This window comes from Erigeron canadensis, chromosome 7 (genome assembly GCF_010389155.1).
Source record: "Erigeron canadensis isolate Cc75 chromosome 7, C_canadensis_v1, whole genome shotgun sequence".
Classification (NCBI taxonomy): domain Eukaryota; kingdom Viridiplantae; phylum Streptophyta; class Magnoliopsida; order Asterales; family Asteraceae; genus Erigeron; species Erigeron canadensis.
The window spans coordinates 23,265,606-23,278,425 of record NC_057767.1 but is presented as its reverse complement, the minus strand read 5'-3'; the positions used below and the strand labels follow the sequence as shown (position 1 = coordinate 23,278,425).

Below are 12,820 nucleotides of genomic sequence, written 5' to 3'. Positions count from 1 at the left end.
TTCAAAACAGTTAACTTTTTATTTTTTATTTTTTTTATTTTTATCACAGTGCTTCACATTACAAAACTATTTTTTCACCTTCTAAAGCTATAGTCGTTTCTTGTAGAATATAATTTAGAGGTATGTGTTTTATTTGATTGAATTTTTTTCACACGTTGAAAACATTTAAATAGTCAAAAAGACAGAAAGTTATAGAGAGCAAATATCACGCGTAACCTTTCCACACCGCCTCCGTACACGGCTGCATTTTTATTTAGTCACACGCCTTCTCATTAAATTAACCAAAGTTATATTGTATGTATTATTGCTTACGAAGTCACAACTCACAAACTATACTTAATGTTATTATACATTAGACATCCCTCACAAAGTGGCATATATTTCTATTTAAAGTATGGTCTAGTAGTGGTAAGACACCTGGGTTTTTCATTAGACGGAAATTTGAGTGTATGCCTGTATGGTTTTAAAAGGAAAATATATCATTGACTTCAAAAGTCTTGCTTTACTTTTGAAATGTTATTTTTCACTTTGAAGTCGATCAATTTAGTCACGTTTAAGGCGACCACGATATGTGTACGAAAAAACCAAATATGAGGTGAATTGATGTTTTGGCTGTGTGAAGTGTGAAGACAACATATAGTTAATTAAGACTCAAACCAAACAAAGGAAATTAGGAAAATAATCATCTATACTTCAAAGGAGATCGAAAACAATAGAAGGGCAAAAATACATTAACCAAGTATTGTTTTATAATTTGCCTAATTAATGTGATTTTTTATTTTTATTTTAATATATATTCTGAATGAGAGTGTCAATGGTTAGGCATCTACTTGTGTTAAATGTTAATATTTAAGCCGATCGAGTTCGAATCATGTTTTTCACACCACTTGAAATTATCCAGATAGCATGCTCTTAAAAGGACCAATATGGAACCCTCGATCGGTCAGGAACCTTCTCAAAGTAAACATTCACACCTCAAAGCAAACCAATTGGACTCGGGATCCTTAATTCAACTAAGAAAGAAACCATCAACACAATTATCAATAAACTAAAACAAGATTGTAATATTGTTCAAATGACACTTGGTATGTTCCTTACACGACAAGTGTCCCTTTTAATTTGTTAAATATTTTTATTTTCTTAATTTAATTTATTATTTTATATTTATTTATATATCCTTTTAATAAATATAAAATATCTATAACTTACCAAATATATAATATTTGTTGGATCTGAATTCGTATAGAATTGTTATTGGTTTGTTTCGATTCTGATACTTCGTATATATTTGCCTACACTTTGATTATTCAAATATATCCATCTTTTTCTTTAAATTGCTTTAGTCTACATATACTGATATACATAATTGCTTGCACTTCGATTAATTCCAATTCGTCTTTTTCTTCAAATTGCTTTAGTTTTCGAAATTAGTCAGGTGATGTTTTTCTTATCTATGAGAGGATGATATTATATTATTATACATTGTCTTCACCATATCATTTATCTTTCTATAGCTATATCTTGCAAGGTCTAATTTATGTTTCTGAATAATGTAATATGGACATTCATAGATTAGGTTCCTTATTCGTCTAAATTAATTGTATTTTGGTACATATGTATGTTTGTCTTTAGAAACAAATTGTATTCATATTTTTACATATATTAATCATGCTTGAGCAATCGATTTATCCTACTACCAGCTTGATAATTGACAAACAAATGTAATTAATTACAATTCAGTCGTTAGAAATTTTAATTAGACTGACAATGTAAAGAAAACTATAAGTTATTTATAAAAAACCAACAGAGTTAAAGTTTAATTATAAGTCTAATAGAAAAATTGAATTTATATACAATAAAAAATTAATTTAACAAAATAAATAAATTAAAAGGATAAGTGTTTATCAAGGATCACGCCACGTGTCGTTTCAAGAACATGTCGATCCTGTTTTAGTTTATTGGTAGATGGTGTTTAAAAAACAAAGAAAAAAAAATTAATTGGATGGAAACCCCCTCATGATCACATGTACCATTTGGTACCTACTAATCCTTCAGTCATGCTATTGTGCAGGTGATTCTCAACCACTTAATAATCCACTGATTAGCTCAAGTTTGTCTTTGACAAGTAATGGGGAACCTGGTATTGGTATCACATTTGGATAATCATCGACTCGAAACTGTATCTTTAGAACTTTACATGTGGGTCTAAGCTAGGTTGATTGATAACGGGTCATCCCCTAAGAGAATTTTTTCTTTTCTTTTTTTTTTTGTGTCAAATGAGGATCAAATTTTGGACCTTAAGGTCAACATGTGTTTCCGTTACCATTAGACCAACTCTAGATCAACAAGTGTTTCCCTTACTACTAGATCAACTTTTTGTTAAATGGTGTTTGATAAAATTTGTTTATAAGATTGATGTTTGGTATTTCACTAACTATGGTTGCTCTTTACGTAATTGCCAAACAGTTTATTTAAAATTATATATATGTAACTACTCTTAATACTCATAAGATTTATGAATTGATTATATATTTCAGGATTGGATTTTGTATTAATAAAGAAAAGTTTGAACATAAATCATATGCATCATCATTTAGTCGCTTCAATAATAACATAATAGTGACAAACATTTGTCATAAAGATATTTATCGAGATCTCATATTATTATTGATCATATTGGTAGTGGTATCACTTAATCGAAAGAAATGATGTAAAACATAGTTTGCATCGTTTTACCATTTTTAATTAGGGTTTTGTTTCATTAACAGATAAATTAGTAACATAAATTTATATGTTAAAAATATAAATATGAATCTAACTTATTAACATAATTATATGTAGGTTATAAATTAAAATCTATTATCGAAAAGAATAGGAAAATAATAATGGTGATGGAATCTATATTTAAGATAACAGCAAATATTATAAGAGTTATAATAATATTAGGTATCTATACCATATATATTAATTAATTGAAATTATAAGTTAATTATATATGTTAATAACTAAAATATAGGTCTTTTAAATATAGATTTGATGGAATATAATACGTGTTATTTAAATAAATTATCACTTATCTATATATACTACTTTATAAAAATTATTACACTTTATTTCCTAACACTTTTCAAAACTCTTTCTTATAAAGATGTTCTAATACGAAATGATCATTTTACCCTTGAGAATTAATTATCTTTTTTTATTCATTAGTAATTTAAACATCTTCATTTAAAATACCTATAATACCCTTAATGAAATAATTTACAACAATAGATTCATTAACTTTTAAAATAACTACATTATCTTTTTCACATTAATTATTTTTACAATAATAATCACATCACCCCCACCCGTCATGCCACCACCACTGCCACCACTACCAAATTGCTGCCAACACCACAATGCCGTTACCGTTGCCGCATTGTGCGGGTAAAATGATAGTTGATAAGTAAAAACATTAATCTTGTTTTATTTATTTATTGGTAGATTGTATGTTAATTTGTAATGTATGATTTATAATGTGTGAGTGGGTACCGTAAATTCCAACGATTTTACGTAATGGAGACATGGAGTAGTGGTCACAGGACAGGATCGGAGTAACAAAAATCGGGATGAGGTGGAGTGCTAGAAAAGCAACCTACATTTGGTAATTGTGAGCTGTACGTTTAAAATCAAACGGTATTTGCGTACGTACTATATTTTGTTTCAAGCACCATTATGTAGAATCAAAGAACTCCAAGTTAGCTTCGCACAACTATAAAGCGTATTAGAGACATTATTATTTGGTGTAATTTAATAGTATTGTATATTGACCATTAAAAAAAAAAATCTTTTTCTCCGTCAGCATTTTAAACAAATGTCTTAATTTAACTTTCAAATTTTTTTTTTTTTAACTTTTAAACATAAATACATTAAAAATCTAATTCAATTATAATTTCTTTTAGTAACTTTCAAAGTTTTTTTTTTCAAAGTTTTTTTTCTAACTTATAATTAATTTCTAAACATATCAAAATGCCTTTTAGTATTTTTTTTTTTTTATAAACCTTAAAAGGAGGAAAAAGTTAGTCGACAGTCGACCTATTTTTTAAAATAAATTCTCATCGTTACCAAAGATCATTCAATTCACACATATATACATAAAAGATATACTATTCAAACTTGTCTTACATGACAACATACCAAAAATATCAATTATGAATTGTTGCTAACTTGTTATAAGAAAAAGAAATAATAATAACTATAAATTTAAAAATCCAGGTGTCACTTAACTTTATGAACTAACCCATTATTAAGAAGCTCACAAGAAACTCCCATGAAAACTCAAAGAAACCCAAACTACTACTACAACTCCATAAATACACCAAAAACACACCTAATCAAAAACACACACACACAAACAAACACCTAGCAAAAAACAACACTCAAATACACATAAAAAAATACAATGGAAGCCAGAAAAAGATCATCATTGTCAATAAGTTGTAAAAAACACCCAAATCACAAGCAATCTCCTGGGATTTGTTCATTATGTTTAAGAGAAAGATTATCAAAGATTTCAAGTTCTTCATCACGTGCTATAACAAATGTATCTACATCATCTTCTTCATCTTCAATTTCGTCTATATCTTCGGCTTATTCTTCACATGAATCATCCAATGCATCATCTTACACTGCATCTCCAATGCAAAACAATCGAAATCGTCGAAAGATCGATAGTCTTAATCAAGGAAAAGGGTATCTTTATTTCTTGAAGAATAAGAACACTAATGGTGCATTAAAGAAAAGTAGATCAATGGTTTTTGTTAATAATGATCATCAAAGCCATGTACTAATGCAAGATAATGGAAAGAAGAAACTTGGGTTTTGGTCAAAGTTGATGGGGTCAAAAAGGAGTTCCTCAAGGATGATGCATTCAAGAACAATGAGAGAAACTTTTCTTTCTAGGGTTTAATTATGTGAAATAAAAATATTTTTGGGATATATATTTCTTTTGTGTTTAATTGGATTAATTTAGAAAATAGGAGTTGGTGTACGAATGATAGAATAGGAAAAAATTCATTTATTTGATTTATTTGTTTATTATTTTATGGAATGGAATGTGAATGATTTTTGTTATAAGTAAATTAGCATTATATACATGCATGTATGTGGAGTAAGTTTACTTTACTAATGCACACCTAACAAGTTGTTTAATAATTTTTATGGAGGTTCGCCTTTAGTAAATGGGCTTAATAAGAGCAAAGAGAGTGACCCCACCCAAAGAGGCGAACGCACCCCAAAGCCACCCAAGTTCCCCGGCTACATCGGCTCCGAAGGATGAACCGGCTAACCAATGAACCATGAGGATCGATCATTTAATTTGTTGTTGACTTCGTATGGTTTTCCAAGAAAACAAGTCCCTCACACTCAATTAATATGGAAATTAATTTTAGTAAAAAAAAAAAAACTAATTACTTGAAAAATATTTCAACTTGTCACTAAAACATTTTCCGGGGTTCGAATAAAAAAAAGTTTATATTCAAGATATTGAAAACGACTAAAATCTCTTTAATGGGGACATAACCTATTTCTGCTGAGTTGGACTTTATCTAGCCGGTCATAAGTATTTTCTTTGATTTCATCAGCTATTTTGACATGTGAATTTTATTTTACACATATATATATATAATAACAAAAAAATAACACAAAGCTAAAATTTTCCCCCAAATCAAGAGCATACTCAATCAAATTCAAATCCTTTCTTTCTTGAGCTACTTCCATAACCAGATCTATACATCACTCATAATAATCATCTACCTAGACGACATTTAATCTAGTTAGAAACTTGAAATGGATCATCCATGGGTTTCACCCAACCTATGACCTACCCAACTCACCATACTCTTATCTTTCCCCATCCATTCATTTCTCTTTCACTCTTTCTCTCTAAACACACCCAAGAACACACACACACATACTCATCTCTCTCAATCTCTAAATTTCTTCTTCAATTAGTGTTGTTTGAGCAAGATTTATACAAGAATCATCGTCATTATCATCATTTCTTCATCATATCAAAAAAATTTGGAATTTAAAGTGCAAGAAACCTTTTATCATAGCTCAAAAACGGGTTTTTGACACTTGGGAGAATATTTGGTAAGTTAACTCATCTCAAAATCATCATTTTATGTTAATAATCATGTTTCTAAAACAAACCCATGAGTTCTTAGTCAATTTTGGGTTCAAAAACGAATTAGGGTTCAATTAGGGTTTTGAAATGGGTCAAAATGGATTTGAGCAAGGATTTGATGTTATGGATTGAAATTATGATATGGGTTATGTTCAATGATGTCAAATTATGGTGATTTATGCATAAAAATGTGTTTTGGAGCTTCCTTAGTCGATCTTGGAGTTAAAAATCTGCCAATAGGAGCACGACCGCTCAGACAGACGCTCAGTGCTTGTGGCTGCAGTTTTCCCATAATACAGATGCTCACACGGCCGACCGTGCGAGCGGCCGCAGTTTTTCTGTTCTTCTCCAACTTTTTCGTTCGGTTATCGGTCGACTTTTAATGATCCAAAACTTGTTTATTGGTCTTATATTAACATACCAAGGTTAAAAAAATTGGTTAAACACAATTCTAAACACTTTGATTTTCAAGTGGAATTTTGGTGCTAAGTCATTGAACCGTGTCTAACCAAAACTCTTCATTTGTCATTTAAACGTTCTCGAATGACTTATAAAACATCTTTAGGGGAAATTGTGGTATAGTATAACTAGTATTGACCATGTCTTGTATTTTGACGACCATTGGACATTCGTAGTTTGATATTAACTTGTTATTGCCGATCAAGGTGAGTTCGTAGCTCCCTACTCGTTTGAGATTCGGGCTGAAAAGTGTACAACCTTTGTGTGTTAACTTGTTGTTTGTGCAATTATGTGTTGCCTTGATTGATGACATAGTTCAATTGAGCATACGTTTGATTTCCTTGATGATGACATGACTTGCTTGTACATAAGTTGAGTGTCTTGAGTGATGACATTGTTTGATTGATGGAATTGTTAACGTGTAAATACGTGGTTGTTATATGATTATTGTATGTACGTGTTTGGTTGACATTTAGGTTAGTTGTGTATATATGGAAGACAATAATACCTTCGAAAGGTTGGAGATGTGGTAGGAAGGCTGCGGGTGACCCTATATATAAGCATCTAAGGCCTTTCAAAAGTAGTATCGTACGAAGTATATACACATAGTGTTTGTTTCTGGGTGGACATTGATGGTCATGGTGCAATCGAGTACAATGAAGTACATTACGCGCAATTAAGTACAATCAGGTACATTACGTGTAATTGAGTGCAGTTGAGGGACATTGATAGACATGTTGGGCATTATAGAACTTGTTAGATACTTCTTGATATCATTATTACTTGTTCTTGTTTACTATGCGTATTCTAAATACCTTGCGTAGTTCATTATGTGAGTACATATGTGAGGGTCATTGATGGACATTGATTGATTATGTATTGTTTGAGTATGATTGATTTATTTATGATTAGGGTAGTTGTACATACATGGAAGACGATGATACATTTAATGAGTTGGAGATGTGGTGGGAAGGCTGCGGGTGACCCTTTATACAAACATCTGAGATTCCTTAAATTTAAAGTCGTATGAAATGTATGTGCATTGTGCATGGTTGAGTTGATGGACATGATGGACATGATGACAATAAACGGGTACTTACGTACTTGATGACATTAAACGGGTACTTATGTTCTTGATGACAATATCGATGACAATAGAGGGACAATGTGTGCATGTACAAATAAATGGGTACTTACGTACTTGATGACATTAAACGGGTACTTATGCACTTGATGACATTAAACGGGTACTTATGCACTTGATGACAATATCGATGACAATAGAGGGACAATGTGTGCATGTGCAATAAACGGGTGCTATACGTACTTGATGACAATTGGATGACATGAGAACAAATGAGGGACATTGATGGACATGTTTGACATTTTAGAACTTGATGGATATTTGTTGATGTCGACATTCTGTGTTCTTGTGCATTATGTGTGTTCTAGCTATGGTATGATTGTGCAATGGATACATGTGGGTCTAGGTTGCGCTACAAGCCAACCTATATTGAGTACTTGTGCCTTTTAAGGGCTTACTGTAAGTGTGTTCCTTGTTCATTAGCTTAGTTCATATTGTGAATGGCTTTGGCATTAGATCCTCGTCATTTGCCCCTACGAACTCACCAATCTAGTGTTGACCTTGTTTAGTACACTTTTCAGGTAACCTTGTGAATCCAAGACGTGATGGTTGATGGATGCTTGCGCTAGAGTTTGGGCTTAATCTTACATGGATCAAGGATTCATTTGCCCCTATTTGCATTATGCTTTATGTACTTGTTTGTTGATGATGGATTCACCGAATCCCTTTATTTTCTTATAGTTCATGTTCTACGATAATCCCATGTATACGTTATATCTTTTCGGTAGTATTTCGAGCCTAGCTCGGGGTGTTACATAGCCGGATATGACAAAAGGTGTGGTGATTGAAGGTTGCTACTGCTAGAGTGGTAGTGGTGGTTGAAAGCTTAACAGCGAGACCAGTGGTGGTTGTTGAAAGCTTAACGACGAGACCGATGGTGGTTCATAGTGGTCTGCTAGAGGTTGTTGCGGTGGTGGTCGGTAGGTTTCTCCGGCCATTGCGTTTTCTCGACAAGCGTGTTCTCTTAAAACAAATCCAGGAAGAAGGCATCATCTACACAACCAAAATTCACCTGGCACAAATCATTTTTTCCATTTCCATATCTTTTCGTTGAAACAACTTGTAATTTCCATTTTTATATTTCAATACAACACATGACAATCATCATCATTTATCCAACAAAAATTTATCAGACACACACAACATACTCGTCTATAATAGATTGCATATTCGACGAACAACTTTAAATAAAAAAGAATGGCATCCATGTATCTTTAAAGTCGAGATCTAGGAAAAGAAATAAAGAGATTGTGTTTTAATCGTTGTGCTTTTGTGAATCGAGATCAGCTACATAACTACTAAAGAAGTGATTATATAAAAAGGGTTAAAGAGATAGTGGAATGTACACGTGGATTATAAGAGTCCAATGTTACTTATGTGTAATATCCATGTAAGAAATATATAAGTTCAAAATAAAATAAAATGATTTGCAAAAATATTGTTAACCGGCAACTTGTACGGAACCCCAATATATTTGTTTTACCTGGCTTCATTCCCTCAAATAGAATTTTTTCTGTTGGAGCCCCAGAAAAACAAAAGTGTCAAAATTGAAATATTTTCCAAACTATTATCTCTAAAAAAATATATATAAATAAATAAAAATCAATCATTGAAAGTGACAAATGACGCAACTCACGTCACTATTTAAAATGCATTCATTTCCACTTTTTTTACATTAAGACAACGTTATTTACCCTACATGTCACATATCACATGGCACAATTTAAGTAAAGTTATTTACATTGTAAGATATTAATCTCTTCATTTTTTTTTTCTCATATACAAATCTTTAACCAGGTTTTCCATGGTCATTTCCGATCATTTATCTAGTTGTTTTGCATACAACAAATTAAAAGGTTTGAACTTCGAACTTTTTGTCCACCCATTAGAATTGTTATTACATCAAAATACGTTTGGCCTATCAACATAGGGTTCGAGATCTGTTCTTTTAATATATATTATAACTAAGTTTCATTAAGTTTTATAAATGACAAAGGACATAAACTTTATTAAAGAGACTGTAGTTAAAATTAGAAACTGAAGCTTAGAAAATGATTTGGTCTCATGCATGTGACAGATTTATGATTCAATTGCCAGTTGTTTCTGCTGGTTTTCATGTGATTTAATTATAGCTAAATTAATTTTTAAACTTCATATTATTAAATTTCTATTCATTGAAGTACACAATCTGTACTGTAGTTAAATATAGCTTAATAGTTTTTGATAATATACTAGCTAGCTTGATTTAGAAAGTTAGTTTTTGTTTTTATAAATATATATTTTGAGGTCTGTAACACACGAGATATTCATATTAATTAAGTTTTCATGATAAAATAACTAATACTTATAAATAAAACATGTTAAAATATAAAAATATTATGATTCAATAAGTATTTTTTATCAAAGATGTTTAGTAAGATATTTATGTTATATATTTGTATAATGGTATAAATTAAATGTAGATATTACATACTGATATAATGATAGATTAATTGATACTTGAGAGACTTGAAACTTTAAAATCTTTGGTTTAAATCTGTGTAAACAAAATACTTCCTCGACTAGAGCTAGGGGTACTCTAGGAATAACCGAGTTTCCTATACAACTTCAATTGAATACTTGATGAGGCAATGTCGTTATTACGACGTTTGAAAAACAGATACTACCTGCCGATATATAACGATTTTATTATTTAAAAATGATTTTTATAATATATGGTTTCGCATGATATTTTAATTATAGTTATTATTATTTAAAATGGTTTTTATTATTTATGATTTGTATGATATATTAATTACTAGATTATTTTCCCGCGTAATACGCGAGTAAATATATGTAATTAGTTATATGTTACTCATAATAAAAAATATAGGATTCTCATCATATAAAGTTTTTAATAAATCAATGTTTTGAAAACTGGACCGGATGTCAAACCGGTATTTTTAATGAAAAACTAAAAAACAAATATGAAGTCTATAGTAAGCTATCACAATTATATATCAGAAAAATAATTGTAAGAAAATTGCAATGATATTATGCATAATTTTAAGTTAGATTAACACAAACATGCGATAGATAGATTGATAATAAATTGCTTAGTAATTTTAGTGTATAACTATATTATTCGAACAATATATTAAACCACAAGTACAATGACAATGCAAACATATCCGGATGAATGAAGCCATTTAAAGAAACGAAAACCTTATTTAGCAAACTCTCTAATAGATGATGTATCCATTTTTTAACTGTCTAGTAACTGTTAACCGGAATATAAACGACCACTAATATAAATTCATGTTTTTTAGTTGTTTAATCTTACTTGGTTAAATATTTGTCAACTTATATAATAATATAAAAATTTAACATGTCATTAATTATATATATTTTCACGTTTTACGCGGGTAATAATCTAGTTTAATTTAAAGAAGGTTCCTAAAAGTTCTTGTAATTTTTTAGGTTCCTAATATAACTTTTCCCTACATCGCTAATATACTTTGTAATAAAGTTGTTTGAAGAATCTATACGAGGATTAGGTAATATTAAGACAAACTGTATTAATATCTTTTCTAATCTTAGGTATTTACATATATATTAGAAATATGCATTGGGTATACATGATTACATTCAATACTAAAATTTTTTTAATAGCATGAAGTAGATACACCGTCATTGTATGTTTTTTTTTCCAGCATGCAGTCGGTATATGATATCAGGTAAACCTCACCGGCTCACTGTATAATGGTGAAACCTTACACTAGACAATGAAATATTTACCATGGGTCATTACAAGTATTCAGAGAGAAAACCCTAAAATTTGTCATCCTTAAGAATCAAACTTAAGATCTTGAGTAAAATCGGAAGTACCTTTAACCAGTGAAATTATGTAAGATACACTCGTAATTAATTAGATATGTTTACCAACATATTAAGCGAGAAAATAATATTATAATGTTTTCAATCCTTGAGTTACTTTTCTCACTTTTCAAAGAATATTAAAAATGTTTGTGTTTATTTTACTAATAAAATATTAATTCTTTAAACTTTAAATATATGATTGCAGTTATAATACAAAATATTTAGAAAGTCAAATTATCATAAAGGCAATTTTCTATTATAAAGATGTAATGTTATAAATTTAATTGAAAAAAATGTAAACATAAATGTTATTTATTAATTTAGTAAATAAATAAATTTAAAAATGGTTAGTGAAGTCATCAAGGCAATACAAAGGCTATAATTTAATATTGTTTTTCATCTAAAAGTTATAACTTTTTTAGAATTGAATTTAGGGGTTGTTTTATAGTTATTGGGAGATAATTTTATACAATGACAATGGGAAAATTAATATAAATAAAAACATGTTTTTATATTTAAGTTGATTAAGAATTCTAAAAAAGCAAATAAGTTTAAGAAAAAGTATTGAAGCAACCAATATTGGGATGTATTTTCACCATTCATATAAAGTAAATGGACTGAGTATTTTGTTTTTCTAATTATTAGGGATGTTATTTGTAAATTAAAATGTTATTTAATAATTTTAAAAAGGAATTTGATGTAAGCAAAATAATCTAAAGGTTGAAATTCAATTGCTTCTCATCTAATGGTTATGATTTGTTCAAAATTTATTTTAAGATGTCCTTTTATAATTATTGTTAGATATTAAAAATCCTAGATATGTTAATTGATTAATGGAAAATGAGATATTATCCTAAAAAGTTAGCTTAATAATCCTCTTAACTATTAGATCATGACATTCGGCAAGATCAAATGATGAAATTAAGAAAGATAATAAATGGATTACATTTGTTATGTTTTAAGATTGTTTGAAAAATTATTAGATTAACTTTTAAGAAGATATATATCATTTCCTTAATTTATTTATATTATATATATATATATATATATATATATATATATATATATATATATATATTAAAGTCTAACCAACCTAATAGCTATTGACTAATAATAGTTCTTCATTCTTCAAAATTAATTTAATTAATACATGTTTAATCTAAATTTATTTTTTTTCCCCATCAATCAAT

At 29.4% G+C, this 12,820-nt stretch overlaps 1 protein-coding gene across 1 annotated transcript; it reads left to right on the top strand.

Moving 5' to 3' along the window:
- Nucleotides 1-4,385: 4,385 nt before the first annotated feature.
- On the top strand, nt 4,386-5,123 carry LOC122608600. Its single transcript, XM_043781698.1, has one exon. The coding sequence runs from the start codon at nt 4,445-4,447 to the stop codon at nt 4,949-4,951; it is 507 nt and encodes a 168-aa protein (XP_043637633.1). The 5' UTR covers nt 4,386-4,444; the 3' UTR covers nt 4,952-5,123.
- The last annotated feature ends 7,697 nt before the right edge of the window (nt 5,124-12,820 follow it).

Bases quoted from the DNA above. Each gene is read 5' to 3' on its own strand.
- LOC122608600 (XM_043781698.1), top strand. From the start codon at position 4,445: ATGGAAGCCAGAAAAAGATCATCATTGTCAATAAGTTGTAAAAAACAC.